The sequence below is a fragment of the Neolamprologus multifasciatus genome, chromosome 20 (genome assembly GCF_963576455.1).
Source record: "Neolamprologus multifasciatus chromosome 20, fNeoMul1.2, whole genome shotgun sequence".
NCBI classification, from domain to species: domain Eukaryota; kingdom Metazoa; phylum Chordata; class Actinopteri; order Cichliformes; family Cichlidae; genus Neolamprologus; species Neolamprologus multifasciatus.
This window is the reverse complement of record NC_140458.1, coordinates 32,388,261-32,410,661: the sequence shown is the minus strand read 5'-3', so window position 1 is coordinate 32,410,661 and position 22,401 is coordinate 32,388,261. Positions and strand designations below refer to the sequence as shown.

Genomic DNA, 22,401 nt, shown 5'->3' with positions numbered 1-22,401 from the left:
GCCTTAAACAAATATGGGTATGAACCTGCTGCAGGTTGTGATTCTGCCATGGACATGTCAGTTTATAATTACTTTGATAACTGTGTTGTCTTACTGTGAGCATTTTACACTTATACACCTGCTTAAAGACTTAATGTATATAATTAGATGCGTTTTTCTTATTATGAACAGGCCCCGAATTAATGTAAGCTTAACGTTAGTCTGATGTATACAGTTATACAGTATCCAACCAGCTACATTTGTTGTGCCTGCCAGCAAATTATTCTTGTCCTGTTTTTTTTTCTTTTACACATAGCTTTTTGTGCATCATAATTAAGACTGTCCTACTTTTTTATATGGATTGGCTGCTGTCTAGAATCACTTAAAATGATACCACAAAGGAAAAGGAATGCGCGTGACTACTTGATGCCATCTAGTAAAATAGCTATTAAAGTTATACTGTATACATTATTGTATGGACCCTCAGTAATTTTCCTACCTGTTGCTATAGAAGTTGAATAGCCCTGCTGTCAGTCAGCACTGATAACGGATATCTCGATTGTGCCCCTGTTTTCTGTAAACAGGCCCTTAGAGAACTGTACAACCGAAGGTTTGAACATACGTCATACATACATAGGTTGCATCCTCATGGGTTTTGGGTAAATCTAATGGAAAAATGATGAAAAAAGATCAATTTCATTAGTCAATGCTAAAATAAATACAGGTTGACCTTTTTTGATCAAGTATCGCTGTTTATTAGGGGCCACAATTAACGGCATTTGGGCAAGGTAATTACCCAGGTAAGGGTGGAAGAAGGCAAAGTCACACAGGTAGGGGATGAGGTGTCAGGCAGGCACCCACTATAATGAGGGGCAGAGAGATCACGTGGGCCTTTCTTTGTGCACAGAGACACCTGACACAGCAGCTGAGGCCAGCCGTGGCTGGGAATTTGAATCGGTAGGCTCTCAATTTAAAATATTTTTAAAAGCATGGCATTAACATTGAAACTGTAGAACCATTCAATAATTATTTAAGCGCATAACTTTAAATTATAAAAGTGTTAAAAGTGTGGTTAAAAAGTGTGTTTGGTGAAGGAACTTTAGAACTTTGGTCAAGAATGAAAAGTTTGGTTAAGTTTTTTGAGAAACAGGTTTTTAGTTTTTTGATATATAATCAAAACAATTCCTCTCGTCTCTGACAGAAGAGAGGAAAGTGCTCCAGCTCAGCAAGTTTTAAATGAAGGCAGTATTAAAGAAGTCAGCTGTTGTTTTTCTCACACTTGATGTGCCTTTAACTGACTAATAAATGGTAGTTTATGTGTAGTTATAAGTAACATACCTCCTCCTTTTAAGACATTTGCCCTTTTTAACATGAATTCTGCGCTAACCTGCTTTTCATTTATACTCCATCCCTCTTTCATTATGGCCTACATGTGGAGCTCGGTGCTACCCAGTTCAATAGAAACATCCTTTGATTTTTTTTTTATCAAAATCTTTATTTTTTTAGAGTACTTTTTGGATTCAGTTTATTTTGGATCTTGTGGTCAAATGAAACCCATTTTACAGGCTCTATCTGACAGTAGTAATGCAGCACAGGGAGATCATTTCACCAATTTCAAATCATGGTACTATAAATATTACAGTGATAGAGTATGTTCTCAAGCTACCCTGTTTTTCAGGCTCCTACCCAATCGAATGTTTTGCCATATCTGAGTAAAGTGTGTTACTATTTTGGAAGTGTGATCTTTGTTTGACCCACTTTTTGTACAATTGCTGCACCATGAAGCTGATTTTCCTGTATTAGCCCTAAGTCTTTAGACACAGCCCACTTAAGTAAGAAAGTTATTATTCGCTGTTTAGCCTGTAGTGAATAACTACACCTAGTTAACTCTAGTCTTAAAGAGCTTTATATGTCTCTTTCAGTCATAGTTTGTGTCAAAATGCTGACATGCATGACTTTAAAAGGACCACGTAACCTCTGTTTCACAATTTTCTTAAAAACCTGTTAAACAAGATAGGCTGTCTGTTTTTTTTTTTTTAGCACAAACTCCTCTGTAGGCGTTTACACTTCTCTCAAAGTCATAGTTTAGACTTCAACAGCACAGGAACACATGGATAACTTGATTTAGACTTTTTTGTAGCTCGGGATGAGAAAGGTAAGACACTTCTCTGGGTGAAATAGACACATTTATTTATTTATTTTACGTTGTTCTACATTTATGACTACATCTTGATGGGTCTTCTTTACGACTGATGAACAATAATGCAACTAGTTTGCTTGTATTCTAATTAGTGTTGGGAAGGTTACTTTTAAAATGTATTCCATTACAGATTACATGCCCCAAAATGTATTCTGTAACGTATTCCGTTACGTTACTCGAGGAGTGAGTGATATGTTTTTATTGATTAGCATTCAAATATCTCAGTGAAGACAGAACAAAGATTTACCACAAAGCAAGAAAGCATGAGACAAGGCTAATCAAAAGGTATTGGCTGAAGCATTTGCTTATTACGCCAACCCTTTTAACAAAAGATCTTTTAGCATGCAGCTTCTGTACACAGGGCTCGAAGCAAATAATAAAATTCAATTCAATTCAATTCAATTTCATTTATATAGCGCCAAATCACAACAAATGTCGCCTCAAGGCGCTTCATAGATACAGAGAAAAGCCCAACAATCATATGACCCCCTATGAGCAAGCACTTTGGCGACAGTGGGAAGGAAAAACTCCCTTTTAACAGGAAGAAACCTCCGGCAGAACCAGGCTCAGGGAGGGGCGGCCATCTGCTGCGACCGGTTGGGGTGAGAGAAGGCAAACAAAGCAAAAACAAACAAACAAACAAACAAGAAAAAAACAAAAAAACAGAAAACTTTCCACCTTAGTAAGTAGGGATGGGTACCGGTATCCGGTGCCATGATGGCACCGGTTCTGACATAAACGGTAGTAACCAGACCGAAAAGCAGCGCACATTTCGGTGCTTTATTTCGGTGCTTTTTTTTCCTGAGATGTGATACACTTTGAATTCTAGCCAATCATTTTACGTTTCCGGGGATAGTAGGCGGGTCCAGGTACGTAAGTTCTTTTAGAGCAGAGCTACAGATTAGTGATGGGATTTCCGGCTCTTTTTAGAGATCCGGCTCTTTCGGTTCGGCTCACTAAAAAGAGCCGGCTCTTTCGGCTCCGAACCGGCTCTTCAGGTTGTTTTGTTGCTTTAATTAATTTATTATTAACAATAATATAAAATTATGCACAAAAGGAATTACTAACGTAAAACAAAGTGGGTTTATTTATATATGTTTATAATAAATATATGCGGTGGCCCCTAGAGACAAAGCACTACAAACTCCAAAACACATTTCTAGCATGAACTGAACTTCCAAAGCAGAGCTACTAGATCACTTAAATTACACAATTGAAAGCATGTGTGTATTGTTTGTGTATTTATACACAGGCACTCATATATATTCAAATAATTTAAAACAAATGTTCATTTACCTGTTATTACCACACACCAAATCCGGTCGTTGGTACTTGCTGGCTTGTGTAGCCACTAGGTAACAAAAGCTCAACACTATCCTGGAGCACTTCTGTTGTCTTTTGTACGTGTTTTGAATTTTTACGTGCTTTTGAGTTTTTACGTGATTTGGAGCTTTTACGTGCTTCGGAGTTTTTACGTGTTTTTACGTGCTTCGGAGTTTGTACGTGCTTTTCTGTAGGGGCCACCGTAAATATACTTTTATTTATTCACTCCACATAAAATATAATAAATAAATCATATAATACAAAAACCAACTATTCACATTTCAACTTTTAACTATTTAAATTTTCAGCTTTTTCCTTTTAAACAAATTTAAAATGAAACAACACAAAACACAGCAAACCACAACACAATTAAATATAAATTAAAATATGAAAACAAAAAGAAGATGCATATTCTCTGTCATATGGGCCTGCATGAATAAACTTTCTACATCCTTTATCATCTGCAACCGAAAATAGTTGTGGATGATTACTTTACCTTTCTAATGTGACGTTGTTGTCCCTGGCTCTCTTTCTCTCTCTCTCCCTCCCGCTCTGTTCCTGTGCTACTGAGTAACTACCGCCCCTCCCCCCTCTGCCCAGCGTAAAACACAAGGCTCGCGTGCGGAGTGAAGCGAAAAAAAGTGCGAGAGAGAGAGAGAGAAAAAACCCACGTGACGGCTCGCGATAAGGAGCCGGCTCCCGTCGTTCACTTCAAAGAGTCGGCTCTAAGAGCCATTTCGTTCGCGAACGACCCATCACTACTACAGATTAAAAATGCCCAAGGCAAAGCGGTCAAAAGTCTTGCTGTACTTCACAGCAAAAGATGCAAACTCAGCAGCCTGCAACAAGTGCTTTAAGGTGATACTGTGGAAAGGAGGTAACACCTGAAATCCGATGAAACACCTGGCGACGCATAGCGTTTTTTTTAAAAGCCGAAAAATGCGCCGTATTTGATAGCTTGCTGCGAGACCTCACACCGAGCGCATCTACTGCAGGTGTGGTGCCTGTTATCGGACGAAGAGTTAGCAACATCCCCCAAAAAGCTGAAGAGTAGAGTCCTGGCCCCTAGCCCTGCCAGTGTAGCAGAAATGATGAGGATGATGATGCAGCAGCAGCCGTTCTTCTCTGCGTGAGTAGCTTAATGTTGTTCGTGTATAATTTACGTTGAGTAGGCTAACCACGTTATTACATTAATGTATGTAAGGTGAACTAGCAAACACCATCATAGCTACATGCGGCTGTCTTCTTGTTTGATGGCAGATACTCCCTTCACCCTGGCCAAAAAGGCAAAAATGACCAAATAAAAAGTGGGAAACAGTTAAACATGAGAGGTTTTTGGACCAATTTTGTGTTCTCCATTCTTTAAGCACCGGTTCGAGCACCGTTTAAGCACCGGCACCGTTTCAAAAGTACCGGTTTGGCACCGGTATCAGATAAAACCTAAACGATACCCATCCCTATTAGTAAGTAACTACATAGGAGAGTAACGTATTCTGAATACTTTGGATTACTTAATATATTATCATGCTGTTTACAACTACATGAATGTACTATTGCTGTGATTTATTACTGTTACTGAAGGTCTGCGGTCTGAACCATAGTAAAGGGACCTCTGGCTAATACGGTGGGTTCTGTGTCGGACTCGTAGCCGAAAACTAGCTTTACTTGTTGTCTGGGTCAACTTTGCTAGCGAGAGACAGAGAGAGGCGTTGAAAGGCTGCTCCAACGGAACTTATTGTTTCGGAGGAAAACAGGAACACAGCGTACAGTCGAGTCTTAGAGCTATACCTGTAGCATTCTGCCTATTAGCTTAGCACAACAACAAAATGGCGCTCTCTCACCCAGGAAACGCGCAGCGAGAGAACGTCACCCTGTAACCATGGCAACCGTAACGCTGCCACCTGGAACAACAGAACGTAGCTGTCAAACAAAACCCAAACAGTCCTGACCCGCCACAATATGAAACAGGGAAGTACCGCCGTGTAATCCATTTATTTCAACAAAGTAACTGTATTCTAAATACCACCTTTTTAAACGGTAACTGTAACGGAATACAGTTACTCATATTTTGTATTTTAAATACGTAACGGCGGTACATGTATTCCGTTACTCCCCAACACTGATTCTAATGTAATGGATTTCCCTACAGGCTCTGTGGTTTTATTTATCTTTCTTCTTTCTAAATGGTGCCTCATTGACAGGTGCTAAAACATATGCTTCAACACAATGATTTCTTCTGTTTTTATTTCACTTATATTTGTAGGTTATGAAGCTGATCTTGGTGCAGCTGTAGTTCCAAGTGCCCTTCAATCATTCTGAGGGTGGCACTCAGAAACGAGGACTTCTGAGATTTCTCTTCACCTACAGTGCCTTCAGGGATTCTACCTACAAAACATAACAGGTAAGCTCTACTAAAGGAAGATTTTCATCTGAATAAGAAATCGATTTAAACATCTTAAAATGTAATTCGAATTAAATAGTCATTCACAGCAGGTGAAAAGAGAACTGTTACTCTGCAGGATGGTGGAACAATAATGGAATAATAATTATATTCTGTCTCCATTTCAGTTATTATGCATATATAATTAGTGGAGTTTTGATTTTTTTTTCTTTTTTGTATAGCGTTGACGCTTTTTGAATATTCTTTTTCTGCAACCTCTGAATATAAGACCTCACTGAAGAGATCTGATATCTGCAAAGGTTTCCTTGATCTCTTTAGTGCCATGTGTTTATAGAACTAGTGTGTGTGTGTGTGTGTGTGTGTGTGGGGGGGGGGGGGGGGGCAGTATTGGGGTCACAGAAAATGCTATTAAGAGGAGTCTGACATAATTTCTAGAGACAAACAGTCTTTGAGTTTACTGTGCACGAGTCCAAAAGACGAGAACTTGTATGAGTTGGGAGTTTGAAAACCACGGTGCCTGTTTTTTTTTGGTGCCATCAGAACTTCAGCTCAAGCTGGAAGAAATTCATACTGTTATGCTATAGGAACCTCCTGATTCGAACCCTCCAGCTGCTAAAGTCTCATATTACTCTTAGCACGTGGTTCTAAAACCATGAGCCGGGCCCCATAAGTGGGGTGCAGAGCTACATCAATTGGGACACAAATAACCAGGTGAAAGATTTTGTGGGTGTTATTCTAATGATATTTTTAACATTAATATATATATATTTTTAAGTGTGTTAATGGAGCACATTTTTTTTGGTTATTTTTTAAAATTTGACACAACATTTTTGGGAAACTTAAGCAGAAAACTCAAGCCTCTGTGGGCAAGAAGGTCCAACCAGAGCAGAATAAACCTGCATGTACGATTCTAAAATAATGAAATATATCACATTTTAAGATGTGTACTTAATTAATCTGTTTCTCACCTCTCCTTCAAACTGTATTTGGCTTTCCTCGGGTTTGGATCCAGTAGCTGCCAAACCAGGCTGCTTTTATAATCAAGATCCCGAAGTAATGTGCCAACTGCAGTACAAAGGAGGGGCACATTTGGGAAAGTGTTGGGTGATGTGTTGATTTTAAACAGTCTGAGATTATGTTCATTAATATGCTTTTTGTTAAACACTGTTTTACCTATTTACAGTTTTCTTTTGGATAACAGATGAAACACAGTTATGAAATATTTCCTGGAGTGAACTTGAGGATACATAGAGACGAGTTTAGCTTCTTGTAAGGGTCAGACAATGGTGTCAAACAGTGGCTGTACTTGTAAGTTGTTTTTGTCTTTTGTTATATTTAGTTGGCAATTTGTCATATTTAACTTCATAAGTTATTTTCTTTTTTCTCTAGTTTGGGTTGTTTTTCTTAGCCTGAGTTTATCTGCAGGTTTCGACAAACTGACCTGCAGGCTGCACTAGTCCACTTCTGTAAAGGAAAGGAGAAATAAAAAGAAACTTAGAATGATGAAGAGTTAAAATACCTTTTATTTTTGCCGTCATTTCTAAGCAAAACCTCAGAGTAGCCCAAGGTATTAATAGAGAAAAAAATGTCAATACTCAAAATCAAGTGCTGTCTAGATTGCAAATTGGAAATGCAAACTCTTGAATGCGATTGCTTTTTTTGCATTTTCATCTCAAATAAGGTTAGTCCAGTCACCAGTGATTGCCATTGTCCTGTTCACAGTATAAAAAAGTTCAGTCCAATTCATAAACCAGAAATATTATCCCACAGATCAGGTTGCCATAGATACTGCATAGTGGAGAATAGAAACTGTTGAAATGAGTTAATTGAGCACAAAGGGGGGTTAAGTGTCTCCCCTGTACTCAAAAACATTTGTCTTTAGAATCAGGTGAATTAAAGTTGACACATTCTTCCATTAGATCCCTGAAAACCTCATACCTCTTCTCAGAAGTTCATCCTGGTAGTAAAGGAAATAAAGCACGTTATTTTATTTATTCAATTAGCTCTCCCTTCAGAATGAACAAAAAATGTCTCTCTAGTGAGCACTAAACTAGTCTAATAGGTGTACTGTCATGGTTGGATAATTTGCATAAAGGCCTTTGGATATTTTTAATATTCTTTACTTCAGAGTTTGAATTATCTCACTGGTTTAGACCCCTGTTTAGGCTAATTGTAGCCAGCTAAACCTAAAGCAGAGTGCTTGAGTGTGTTCAAGACACGGTGACTTAACATTAATGTTGGATCTTTGAATTTTGATTTTATAGCTCCAGTTTGCTCTCAGGTTAGGGAGAGGCTTGCATGCTGAGAAAACTTTGTTATTGCCTCACATCAACGACAGCTGGCTGATAATAAGTGGGTTTATTTTGAATAGTACAAAGCCAGGCTAGGTGTGTCTGCCTGGTTTGACCATAAAAGGTTTTATGGTCACAGGTAAAAATGGTCACAGGTAAATGGTCACAGGTAAAAATGCTCACTAGAGAGACATTTTTTGTTCATTCTGAAGGGAGAGCTAATTGAATAAATAAAATAACGTTCACAGGTATTACTCTGTGAAAGGTTTCACAAACAAGATCATGTTATGCAATGTGGAGGTTACATGCAAATATTTATGGTGATTTGCCAGTTAGGAAGCGGGAGACTGTAATTCAGTATATACGGATGTGCTGAATTGTTAGATGGATGTCATAAATACTGGATTTGCCATACTTAAAAAATATAATTGCAAGTGTTTCACGGGAAAGTGCACAAGTTGCTCAGTGTGGATGTCATGTAAAGTCTTGCACTCAGTGGGTGGAGCTGCAAAATATTTGTTCTCATAGTGTTTTTGTGGGCAGTAGTTTCATTGATAGCAGTATGAAGGAAATGTAGGTTAGGAACAGGTTTTGGAGAACATTACACACACAGTAACCTCACTGAAATGCTGTATTAGATCAGATGCACATATGAAGTCTTGCAAAGAGAAGGTTTGCATGAAAGATCTGCGGTAACACAGTGTGAACACCACACTACAAAGTGCTGGACTCCAGTCCCCTGTCGCTCAAACCCTGAAACTCGGCACATTCACAAACATGCGCTCAAGCACTCTCTAAGGACAACTTGTTAACCGCACATAGGGCGAAATACTTTTCTTGCACTACACTGGCCCAATTCATTCCCATTTAATCCGCTCTGTGTGCTCTCTCTCTCTAGTTTGGTCCTGGCTTTTTATACATTTCTAAGTCAGACTGAGTTAGCAATGCTGGCTACAAAAGCCTTAGGACAAACAGGTGGTTAGGACTAGGGCTGGGTATCGTCACTGATTTTTAGAATCGATTCAATTCCGATTCACAAGGTCCAGAATCGATTCGATCCACGATTCGATTTAATTCGATTCGATTCGATTCACTTCGATTTGAATCTGGGAAATTTTGACAGTCAGAAATATTATAATTCAGATTAGTACATTTACATATTTTTGTATCTATAAAAAGGAAGCTGACACACGCAAGACTTTATCAAAGGTGTGAGCGTCACAGCAGATGCCTTTGTGTCAAAGTAGCTGAAGATAAAACACAGAAACACATGAAGGTGATTTTTCCTGGCCTGGGATTTTATAAAAATATTCTGCAGTACATCAAAAACGAAAGAAAACCATTAATCAACATATGAACATTACCTCTGAAGTTACAGCGGTTTTATTAGAGACACGGCTAAGCATTTTGCATTTTGCATAATTTTAAAAAGTTTAAATTTGTTCAGCATTGAACGGCAGAAATTAGGTTTTCTTTTTGGAAGTATATAAAACAGAAAAAAAAAAGTCGGCCGATAGCGCTGTAAACAACGGTAGTCTTGTGCGTAACAAGCGAGCGAATAATGCAGAAAACCGTACAGAGAGAGAGAGAGAGAGCTGTGCATCGTGGTCGAAGCAAAACAGTAAAAGTAAGAGTGAATTCATGACGATGTTTATGTGAAGCGTAGTTTGGATCCTCTTTTGCTGCTGGTTCGGTCAATATTGTTTGGAGAGACATCAAACTAACAGCTTTAGAATCAGCGCATAAAGGGCGTGAACACAAAGCGCGGACCCGCCGACAGATCAGAATCAGCGGGCTGTCGGCTTTCAGCCCCGACCGTGAGAAAGGCGACATCTAACTGATTCTGATCCGCGGGTTGCGCTGTGTGTTTAAGTCTTTGTGCAGAATCCGTGTTCCTGCTCTCATTTACTGTTTTAGCTGTTTGGTGGTTGTTGAAATTTTGTGAGATTTCACCAGAGATTCTGGCATTTCGGGCAAAATAAATTTATATTAAAAAATCGATTCAGGATTTTAATGAATCGATTTTACGTAATCCAAGCCAGAATCGATTTTAATCGATAAATCGATTATAAAAACCCACCCCTAGTTAGGACTGCTCTCTGACAGCAAACAGTTTCGAATAACTGACTTTATGTCAGTAGTAACCGATAGTTATAGATAATGAATGAAGTTACTGCTGTTGTGCCATTTTTTTCAATGCAGCAAAGGTTTAAAGTTGTTGTGATGCTCATATGGTTCAACTGGATTTGGGTGGCCCTTTGAAGCTGTTGGTTTTTAGTAAACCGAGCGGGGAACAGCTGTGAACACCAAACACAACTTCACCTACTGTTAACTTTAAAAAAAAAAGTCAAACATGGATTTTGTTCATTAGTTGTTCATAACATTATTAATCTCATATGCTTCTTTACCATATAAACTTGTGTGCGCTGTAGGTTTTATCCAGTGTTAAAGGACAGGTTTACAGATGAGGTCAGACAGAAGTCTACATGGGCTAAGATGTTCAGACACAACATCGTGTTTTGTAGTGAGAGTAGGGAACAGGTGGAAGAGAGTGTTGAGAGGTGGAGGTATGCAATGGAGAGAAGAGGAATGAAGGTCAGTAGAAGCAAAACAGCTGTGTGTGACTGAGAGAGAAGGATGTAACAGGAAAACTGCAAGGAGTGGGGGTAGTGAGGGTAGATACCTTTAAATACCTGGGTTCAACCATTCAAAACAATAGACAGTTCAGAAGAGAGCACAGGCAGGGTAGAGTGGCTGGAGGCGAATATCAAGATTTTTTGCAGAAGTGACTAGAATGGACAGGGTAAACATGAGTATGTCAGAGGGACAGCTCAGTTTGGAGACAAAGTTAGAGAAGCAAGGCTGAAATGGTTTGGACATGTGTCGAGCAGAGATAGCAGATATATCAGTCACAGGATGCTGGAAATGGAGCCTGGTTAAAGAAGAAGATCACAAAGAAGCTTGGTGGATACTTGACTCCCACAATAACACTTGTATCCTGTGTGTACCTGGTAGATGATTTCTTGGAAACTTGAAATACGAGTGTTAGGTCTCCTTTGACTCAGCTGCTACATCCATCCATCCATTTTCTTAAGCCAATGTAATTTAGGATTACCTGCTACATGACAAAAGTTGATGGAACAACTTAATAATTCATATTAGAATTCATCATATTGTAGTTATCATAGAAACATCAGTAACTTGGTTGCTCACTAGCAAACGAATCATCTGAACAGCTTAAAAAAAAAAAAGTAAGGTTATTGGCGAGTCAGCTGCATGTGCTGTGCCCTATCTGTCTGAAGTCACCACTCAACATCAGCTCTTTACTGCAGTGTGAGAAATGCTCATTAAGAATGTATGGGATGCATCAGGCAACAGTGGCAGTGTTGAGGAGCAATGACTTTGGCTTCTGTCCAGCCGGTGCAGCTGCCTTGTTAGCCTGAGCCAAAAACCATCTGTGGTCAGGATGGAATCACTTTAGAGTTGCATTGTTTAGACTTTAGGATAGCTCTGTTCAAATATTGTCTTTACATTGCACACTGGAATCCTGCTTTCACGTCCTCTTTTTCAGAGCTACGTGAAAGACAGTTCTGCCCTGTGTTAGACTGTCCAGTACCGGCACAGGATAGGCAGTTACAGCTAATACTTTGGTAAACTTGAGGTTTGCCCTGTGGTTTTTTTTTTTTTTTTGCAGATTTCTTTTTTACAGCTCTGCTCGTTTCTTGAAGTACCGTCTTCTTATACACATATTGTCTCTTTCTGCAGAACTTACAATTAATATTTAAAGTCACAATCCTTTATTCTGCAGATACAGGAGAACCGATTGGCTGGTCACAAATATGAGGCAATCTTATGTAACTGACTGTCAAACACTGAGCAGGGACGCGTTAGTATTTTATTGGGATAACACACAGTTATTATGATAACTTTCATAAGGCTTGTCTGAAGATGAGGTAAATTGTGATTTAACCCTTCAGTAAGATCCTAAATGCATGTCTTTGCCAATTTATGAGGTAGTTGTTTGGCACCTCGCTGCACGTTTCCATTGGCTGTGATGATTCAAAGCTTTTAAAAATGAACACGCCATATGATACATTTGGTGAGGTCTAAAAGGTCTTCGTGTAAAGGATAGCTTTGCCGATTATGGTAAGGACTGCAAAAAACTAAAGGAGCTTTTGAACAAACATGTAAAACTTTTCAAAAAATCCAATGTGCTTGAGAATGGCATCATGGATTGCTTTGAATCCAGGCTGATCCAAGAGATCACCGCAACTCTTGTTTGAAAATTGGGCATATCGTTCAGAAGTTAGGCGCAAATCCAACTTCAGCCCATTAGTGGTGCTAGAGTGCCCAAGGCCCAGACATGAAACTTTGTAAAAGCAATCAAGGGACTGGCCCCAGTCAGCTCCAGCTGCTGCCATATTCTTCCCTGGCAGAAGAAAAACAGAAGAAACATTTTGGGGGTACCTAAGCGCTTTTATTGTTTGGTTGCTAAATAACATGTGTGGCTGTCAAAGCTATGGTTGGATCTATGGGTGGAGATGGCAACTGTAAAGATATGAAGTTTATCAGTCAAGGAGTGTCCAGAGCGCAGTTTGGAGAGGAAGCTGTCACAGTAAAACAACAGTTACAGGTAAAACAGGATGTTAAGGATAAACCATCACTACGAAAGCTAAAATGCACATCCTTCTGTGTCTTGGATCTCAACACAGATGCTTAACTTTAAACGAGTTTCTAAACTTACAGCTGAGTTTGTTTACTGCTGTCTGCATTGTTGTTGAGATGCATTAATCCGTGCTGCTGTTTGCCCTTGTGTTTTATCGCTGACCTGGGCACAGCCTGCATTCAGCTGCTGACTCAGTTTGTCATTATTCCTTATTGTGAGAAAGTTTTCATTTGGTTTATTTAAACTTAACTCTATCTAGCTGTTACCTTTTCACCTAAAATCACTTCTGCCTTTTTTCGCCTCCATGGATGATTTTTTTTGTCTTGTATTTTCGAATAAGGGTGATTATATATATATATATGTTTGCTAATACAAGTCAGCATATTTGAAAATGTGTTCCAACAAGGGCCCGAAGTATTTCAAGGTCACATGTTGCCCGTTGGGAGTCAAACTGCAGAGAAGCTGGCTCACAAAAGAGCAAATCATTTCTGAATCTGTTAACAACAGAGGCATGGGTTCATTTGAAATAAGCCAAAGTCTTACAGCTTAAGTCTTAACTTGTTTAGTTACACATAGACCACATAGACACACGCAATGGGTGTAGCACAATACGTTAAAAATTGTTTCATTATTAAACCACTCAGTAATCCATTATTATCCTCTTTCACCTCTTCTGGTATCGGCCAGTGAGGACATCACTACTAGTATAAGTTCATTTTATTTTAAGATACGCTCTGGAGGAGAGATTTAGCTTTAAATTTAGTCCTAATCCCACAAACTCTTGTGCGTATTCTTGGATTCATAGATCTGTTTGGAATGCTTTTGTTCTCCTATACTGGATTCTAATAAAAACCATTGCTCGCTAACAGTTGTCTTCCTAAATTTGCTGTTGAAAAGTGCAGACCATCAACAGGCCGTGTGCATACTGTACACGCAGCAGCATCTTTACATGCAGGAGACAGTTGCAGAACATGATACACAGCATTATTCCACATGACTGGTAATGGTCAGAATCACCATGGGATAATTGTAAATGAAAAACTTTTTTATCAATGCTGCATTTCTGTTTTACATTTCTACTTAATTACCAGGTTATCATGTGCATCACTTTGAATTCAAACAGGGAAGAAAAGTCAGTTCTGTTTAAACTACAAGCCAAAAACGATAGTTTGAGCAAGTCGCGTATACTTTTTATACTTAAATGAGCTGTGGCCGCTGCTGGCACTGACATCTCATTGGAGGGCCACTTTAGTGTCCAAGTAGTACCAAAAAAAAAAAAAAAAAAACCCAACCAAGCAAACAAGAAAACACCCACAAATATTTCTGAAAATGTAGTGTTGTGTTTGTTTGTTTTTTAAATTCAAATATTGTATAACACGACAAAACTGCAAATATAAATGCAAATATTTTTCTCACTCTTAACTAAATGAATATTATTATTATTGAACTACCAAATAAACAAATTGGCCAGACATGTGGCAGCACCTCTGCTATAATTTTGTTCATATTTAACAAAATAAAAATGCAGACATAAGTGTACACATCAGGTTTTGACTGTTAGTGACAAATGTTTTTTCTAACAAATAACTCTCTCACTGAGCTAACGTAGCCAATCCCTCCACATGTTTGTACTCTCTGCTCATATTGCCTTTATATTAAATCATTTTTTGCTTTTTAAAGAACTTATTTTAACAGTGCACTCCCCAACAAAAAAGCCAAATTGCATTACCTTTCTTCAGGTCAATATACTAGACTTATACAGTTAACGCCCTCATATAGGGGTTATCTGAATCAAAACAAAAACTGTACACAAAAATAAGAATTTTATTGTCCATACATCCATCAAGTAGGGGTGATGTGGTCCACAAGTGGCCCCCGGGCCAAGTTTGAGACCCCTGCTTTAGAATGTGTAGTTTAAAATTGTTGAAATGTTGCTTTGCAGCTGTAGGCTTACTTTGCTGCAGGTTTAAGACAACTACTTCTCTTTTAGCTGCCCAACCAAACGAAACATTTTTTTATTACATAACAAAGACAAGAAATCATCTACCAGGGTACACACAGGATACAGTGTTAGTTCTAACAGGGACTTAGACGATGCTACAGTCAATAATCAACACTTACACATTACACATTGCTAGAGACAATATCTCAGTAGTGTTAGCATTATATCCAGTCCAATAGCTGAATAGGGTGCAAAAGAGATGTTACCAGGTCTAGTAGTACTGAGATCACCCCACTTCACAGCTCAATGAAATGAAAAAGTAATAGAGCATTACTCTTGAATATATATCTGTCTGTGTGGGTTCTCTCTGTGTACTCCCGTTTCCTCCCACAGTCCAAAGACATGCAGTTAGTGGGGTTATGTTAAATGGTAATTCTAAATGTGAAATTGCCCATAAGTGTGAATGTGAGTGTGAATGGTTGTCTGTCTCTCTATGTTAGCCCTGTGACAGACTGGTGACCTGTCCTGGGTGTACCACGCCTCTCACCCTATGGTACCTGGGATGGGCTTCATCCCTCCCATGATGCTGAATTGGATAAGCAGAAGGAAATGGATGGATGTTTTATGTCAGTATCATATATAACATCAGACTTTACTTTTATTGATTCAAAATGATTTAACGTTTTGGCTTGTGGGTTTCTGTAAAGTTAAATCAAAAAGCAGAAAGTCACGGTTTTATTTAGAACATTGTTGTTCTATTGTTTGTTTGTCTTTACTTGAAAAAACTCTGAAAGGCTTCTTGGTCTTATGCTGAAAATAACTTTTGATATGATATCCTTTTTCTGCAGCTTTGAGGTGATTGATTTTATCTTTCTTCTCCAAGTGAAACCAGGGCCATAATGAACCTGTTCAGGAAGGATGCCATGACCTCGAAGAAGGACAAAGAGAAAGAGATCCAGTATGAGGACCCTCCAGATGGAGGCTGGGGCTGGATGGTCGTGCTACATTGCTTCCTGGTATGCATACCTCTGTTCTCTATAATCTCCTTTTTTTCCCCACTGAACCATTTATTTATATATAATCAACTGGAAAGTTTCTCTCAGAGAAAATATATCTGTCCTTATCTGTATATTCTCATTTGTGTCTGTGCAGGTAAATGTCCTCGTTATGGGCACCCTAAAGAGCTTTGGGATCTTCTTTGTGGCGTTCCAAGATGAGTTTGGTGGCTCAGCAGAAAGTATCAGCTGGATCGGTTCCATCATGTCAAGTCTGCGTCTGTCTGGAGGTTCGAACTGAAAAAAAATCTTTTCCTTCTGCATCACCTCTTTAAATCGTCATTTTCCACAGTTTTATTTTCTTGTGACTTACTGTCTCTCCTTCATAAAATGTATTTAATAGCCTTTTCTGGTCTGTATGTCTGCATTTAGCTTTTTGCCGTTGTGTTTCTTCTCCTCTCACTTCTGTAGCGCCCCTCGCCTCTGTGGCATGTGCCAAGGTGGGAGCCAGAGTGACCTCGATCACCGGTGCAGTGCTGGTTAGCGGAGGCTTCCTGTTGAGTATATTCGCCAACAGCGTGGTATTCCTCTACATCAGCATGGGTGTGATAGTTGGTGAGTTTAACTAATTGCTAAACAGTAAAGTACCTTAATGTTGCTGTTTCCACACGAACTCTAGTAACCAAACGACTTCTGTGTCGTGTTATTAATTCGGAAAACCAACCTGTGTGTCCCCGTGACTGACGCAATGTCGGATAATAACCTTGTTTGCTCCTCTCAGGAATGGGGTTTGCACTACTGTATCAGTCCTTCTCAGTGGTCACAGCACTGTACTTCAGAAAAAGGTTAGCAACGGCATATGCTATTGGACGCTCTGGTATGGGTTTGACCTTTGCTCTCGCTCCCTTCACTCAGCTCCTTCTGGACCGGTATGCTTGGCAAGGTAAGAAGGAGAAATTTTGTGCCTAAGTGTAGAAATACAGGCCATGGAGTGATCTAAAAGTGATATTTTAGATCCTAAACTCTCACTGTCATGTTTAGGAGCCATGTTGATTCTCAGTGGTCTCATGCTGAATCTGGTGGCCTCTGGCATGCTGCTGCGACCCATCAATGTAAAGCCACCTGTTTCAAACCCTACCTCCTCTGACATCCAAAAGAGTCCTGCTGTTTCTCTCAAGAGCTCCTCGGAGAAGGAGTACTCCAAGAACTGTTTGAATGGGTCCACTCACGTTTCCAATGGCGTCTCCAAATCAGACTGTCTTCAATCCCCTCCTCCCTCTCATAGGGACACCGTGAACATGGGGGGGCAATGTACTCAGGGACTCCAGGACCAGTCAGTGAACCCTGAACTGACCAGACTGGTCCTGAATGGAGTAAATGGCCATGAGCCCCATCATGACCTGGGTCAGTGTAAACCCACAACTCCAGATTGCTCAGCGGAGCTCAATGGCAGCATGAATGGGTCCACGATTGTTGGATTTTCCTCACATGCAAGCTCGCCAAGTGAGGTGACTGTCACAAAAGCCAAAGTACTGGATTTCTCTTTGCTGAAGGACCCTTTCTTTTGCATATACACTTGGTCTTTGGTCTTCAGTCAGCTTGCCTACTTTATTCCCTATTTCCACCTGTCTGCCCGGGCCAGAACCCTGGACATTGATGCCATGGATGCTTCCTTTATCATCTCTGTCGCAGGTAAGGTTTATGTTGGCTAATAGATTCTCTGTGTTACTGAAATCAGCGTTTAATGAGTAGTGTGATATTTTGGAAAATAGAACTTTTTTTTCCGTCTGTGCTGTAAATAATTAGCTAGAGCAATACAGCTTATGGCCTTCATGTGGTCTGCAGTCGTGGTGAGAAGTTTGGGCAGTGGGACAAATTTTGTTTTTATACACTTTTCTGCTTCCTTTTTTTTTGCTTCCGTACATGTTTCTGTGATGTAGTGAAGAAAAATTACAAAGATTTGATAAGTTTCAAAAACATTTATTTGAAAATACATTTTTAAAAATATTTTAGCAATAGTATATAATATAAAATTAATATATAATTAAATTAGATTATTATGAAAACACAATTTAAATAAATACAAGCCATCTAAAGTCATCTATAAAGTTTATCAAAAGCTACAAATGTTATAGGGTTTCTGGGGTCCAAGCCTTTTTTAACATCACTGTTGAATTAAAGATATAAAAGCAGACAGTCACTTGCAGATTACAAGATCACATCTGTAATCTACAGCCAGTGGCCCCCTTTTTAAAGAAGAGTCATCAATATCAAGCTTGTTTCCAACTTAATGATAAATATTTATGTGTAACTTTTTACCAAAAATGACTGTTTCTAATCCACTTAACATTTGTGCCACTGAGAGAAACATTTGCAAGCGTCACTTAATTTGCAACACTGTTGCACTGGTGCATGACATCTAACTCGTTTAAGCTGGATCAATGTGGAATCTTATTGTCTGGTTGTCTTCTGGAAACAACTGGCAGTATTTCAGGGCGTTCCAGAGTGTGGTTACAATATCTAGGCTACGCTGGCCATGTTTCAAAAGCATTTAAAACAAAACAAATAAAATTGCTGATAGTTTTGAGGTGGCTTTTTGGGAAAGGTTTCCCTTCTGTTGTTATCCACATGGATTTTAATGTACATGTGACCAGTGCCAGCTCAGCTGCTCTGTAGTACTCTGACTACAAAAAGAACTAAGAAAGCTTTGGTTTCCAAAAATGTTGCTATTTGCTTACAGGTTGTGAATGTTCATATGCAGAATTTCTGTATGTAGATTAAAGTAGAAGTGAATTTTTGGCTTGATTCTGCAGTACTAGAGTGCTCAGACATCCTTAAGTTTATGACAATAAGAGTCAAAGTATTCTCACAGATGTGACATATTTAGAATTAAACAGCTATATCTTGTAAAAAATAACCTTTAGTAGTGACCTTGAAGTATAAAGATGAACTTCCAGTTTTGTTTTGTTTTTTCAGACTCTGAGTCTGAGGAGTGATGCAAAAAAGTGTTCAGTCAACCTCTAGCCATTAATTATTTGTGAGCTGCTCAGACTCTGCAGTCTTATGTAATGGATGTTCTTACATAAAAGCTGAACTTTGGTCTACTGGCCAGGGTGGGTGGGTTCAGCAGTGTGCCACTGATGAGGCCACTCCATATGAACAGAGAACAGCATTAACATTATGCACACCGTGCATGTAATTCTGTAGATTTATGAATAACTGAAAAGCTCCATGTGTGGTTGTTTTTAACCACTTTGTTTTATAATCTGTCCACTGATCATCAATAACTGTTACCCGATAGAGACTGTATTAATATTAATGAAAGGCATACTTTAGCTATAAATAATGACACATAGGTACATCTATTATTGATTAGTGTAGTAGTGATAAGGGGTTTGAGAGGAAAGGGGGTATCAATAAATCAAACTTCTTTTATATCACAGCTCTTATGTGATAACACAACAAAAGTGCATTTGTTTGTTTGAATTAAAGCAAAACTTTTTGTGCACAGTTTTTTTTATTAGTGTCAAAATCATGCATTTTGAGCTTTCAGAAAAAAGCCCATCTTTTTTGTTTTAAAACTGCCTGTAGCCAATCTGTGTCAGCATTAGGGGTGGGAGAAAGGATCTCAGAATTAAATCACAGGACATCTAGAAAATGTGATGCTTGCAGCTTGCAGGTAATCACATTAAATGTAAATTTTCCATCCTTAATCAGTGAGCTGCTGTCACGGATAACCTAATTCGAAGTGTGACTATACTATAACAATAATGCAACAGCAGCATATAGCGCAATAACAGTCACTCAGCTTTAATGAAATATCAGTGTTGTGTTTTTCCTGGATATTTTAAGTAAAAGTATAAATAATAATTGCTGAGCACATAGTTTAACAATAACTAAAGTGATGTAGCTTTGTGACTCATAAGGAGCTGCATAATATTATCACAGAACATTTTCTATCTAAAAGGTTTTTATCTTGGTTCAAACTTTTTCACCATCTGCTTAAAGCCCTGCTCTTCCACCATGTAACCACATCTGTAATTTCCACCTACCGTTTGCTCTTCGTGTCATATGGAGTGCAGCTAGCAAGTTGTCCAGTGACACTCACTAGTGCTGAGTGATACTGCAAATTTTGGTAATGATCCAGTACCAAGTAAATACTGAGTCAGTATTGCCAATATCCACACCGATCCTGATACTTTTAACCTATAAAGGCAGCTTATGTATGGGCTCGCAGTGTGTCTGATAGCAGTACTATTACTGGTAGCAATACTGTCATTATCTGGATTAATCTACCCACCTCTTACACTCAGCAGAGTCATTTGTTTACATCAAAGTCACGCATTAGCACAATTAGCTGCTAGCCTCTCCTACTTTTCGTGAAACTAATTTGTTTTTTAGTGGGAACAATTTTCTTGCACATTTTGCAGAGTACTATGCTTTGTTGGGGGTTATTGCAGTAGCTCCTTTTTAGGTACTAAATCATCACTGGAGCCTGAGACACTCTATATGTCTTTTAATTCATATCAAAATTGATACCGTGATCATTGTGGATTAAATGATGTGGCACAATTCTAGTCAGCATTGGTATGAAAGAGCAAAAAGGTCCAGACATTTGTCATAGTGCATACTTGAGTTCTAAGTTTTAATTTAAAAAAAATTAACACTGTTATTTGCATACTCAACTTAGAGGACAGAAGCAAAGTATTGATCCTATCTTTCTGGTATCAGTTCAGTACCAATACTAGCATTGGTATCTATAGTATGGAGTCATTTGCTTAGACGTGAGTAGCACATAATCAGCTGCTAGCATCTCATACTTCGTAGCCTGCTTTTTTGTCTCAAGTGGAGTTCGCCTTGTAATCGGAAGGTTGCCGGGTCGAGCCCCGGCTTGGACAGTCTCGGTCGTTGTGTCCTTGGGCAAGACACTTCACCCGTTGCCTACTGGTGGTGGTCAGAGGGCCCGGTGGCGCCAGTGTCCGGCAGCCTCGCCTCTGTCAGTGCGCCCCAGGGTGGCTGTGGCTACAATGTAGCTTGCCATCACCAGTGTGTGAATGGGTGTGTGAATGGGTGGATGACTGGATATGTAAAGCGCTTTGGGGTCCTTAGGGACTAGTAAGGCGCTATATAAATACAGGCCATTTACCATTTACCATCAAACAAGTTTGTTGTTTCCACATTTAGCAAGAACAATTTTCTTGCATACCTTACAGTTGACTGTGCTGAGCCGTTCTTGCTCTCAGATATGCCCGGGCTTGTCTCAATAATGTGTCTCTCAGAAACACTTCATAACTTCCCTTCAACTCATTCATGTCACCTAAAAGGTAAACCTGTTTCTCCGTCACCTGTTCAGCTCTGATGATTCAGTAAGGACATCTCCTTGTTTCATCTTCATGTTTCCCTCTCACCACATATCCAAACCGATATCATGACCAGCAGCTTTACAGCTGTGGCTCCAGCAAACATCAGCTGATACTAGAAATTAATATTAAATAAATTCTAACAACAGCTGATCAAGCTTAAACGTGCTGCTGTTGTTTAGCGCGACATCCGCTGGTTTCCTCTTTTTGGCCCAAAGTGGGCGATAAACGAGCAAGAGAGAAAAGCCGATCAGCTGATCATTGATCAGTTTCATGCTTGAATGAGAGAAGAAGAGACAGCTGCAGCGTAAAGACAGAGAAAAACTCCAGCTTTGTGTCTTTTTCCATCCTAGCTGAAGTCCGGGACAAACTGTGTTCCTTTTCACCTCAATACGAAACGCTTAATATTTTCTCTGAATACAGGACGATTCTGTCTTTTTACAGGACGGTTGGAAACTCTACTAACCTTATGAATAAAATAAAGTTCACTATCAGTAACGTCATAGCACCCACCCAGCTGTAGAAACTCCGTCATGCTAGCTAGTACGCCGTACAAGTTATTGTAACTGACGGTAAAAACTCAGCACAACAAAAATAAACTCCACCTAAACTTGGTTTATATCTGACCCAGATAGACTGCAGGTCATAACTTCTTACCTGAAGTTCAGTTCACCTGACGCTCGGACCGGCGGCCGCCTCGGATCTCTGCTCCTCCTGCCTCCCCTCTCCCTCATCCACCTGGCCTCTTGTGGCAGCTCCGCCATAGCCACCACCAAACAACTGAGTTATGTTTACACATCTGCCAGCATCTGGCCAATCAAACACCTTTCATTGTTTATACTGTTATAAAAAATAAATAAATAAATAAAAATCATTGGCCCATAAAAACGAAAAATCACCAGATGGCCAGTTACTATAGTAACGTGGCGTTACTATAGTATTGTTCTCCTCATATAACTTTTAAATCTTGTCGCAATTTATATGGTGATCATTGTGGACGATATGATGTGGCACAGACCGAGGCAGTATTTGTATGGAACAGCAGCATTTGAACTGGAGCCAGATTCATACAATTACAGAATATATGAAGATTAACTGTCTGTTGTTTCTTAAAGCTGTAAAGCTTTAAGTATAATAGTCTGTGGGTTTACTCAGAAGAGCTTCCAGAAAGCAGCAAGACAGGTTCTTTTTTGTCAGCCACGTTTTTTCTGTCACTTTCTCTGCTCATGTGCTGTAATGGTGGA

The 22,401-nt window shown here is 39.3% G+C and overlaps 1 protein-coding gene across 7 annotated transcripts in view; it reads left to right on the top strand.

The window, feature by feature from the left end:
• The window catches only part of slc16a4 (solute carrier family 16 member 4), a 36,265-nt gene that overhangs the window by 3,329 nt on the left and 10,535 nt on the right, over window positions 1-22,401 (top strand). For 3 of the 7 annotated variants that reach the window (XR_014871514.1, XM_085145721.1, XM_085145716.1), the window contains 6 exons: window positions 5,766-5,903; window positions 15,686-15,818; window positions 15,955-16,087; window positions 16,269-16,412; window positions 16,579-16,740; window positions 16,839-17,489. Coding sequence is in view for 6 of the 7 variants with exons in the window: in XM_085145721.1 (XP_085001847.1) it covers window positions 15,702-15,818; window positions 15,955-16,087; window positions 16,269-16,412; window positions 16,579-16,740; window positions 16,839-17,489 (1,207 nt within the window). In the remaining variant the exon portion in view is untranslated. Of the gene's footprint in view, window positions 1-44; window positions 937-971; window positions 2,135-5,765; window positions 5,904-15,685; window positions 15,819-15,954; window positions 16,088-16,268; window positions 16,413-16,578; window positions 16,741-16,838; window positions 17,490-22,401 lie in introns of those variants that run through there. The other 4 variants (XM_085145717.1, XM_085145719.1, XM_085145720.1 and 1 more) reach the window with 3 other exon arrangements.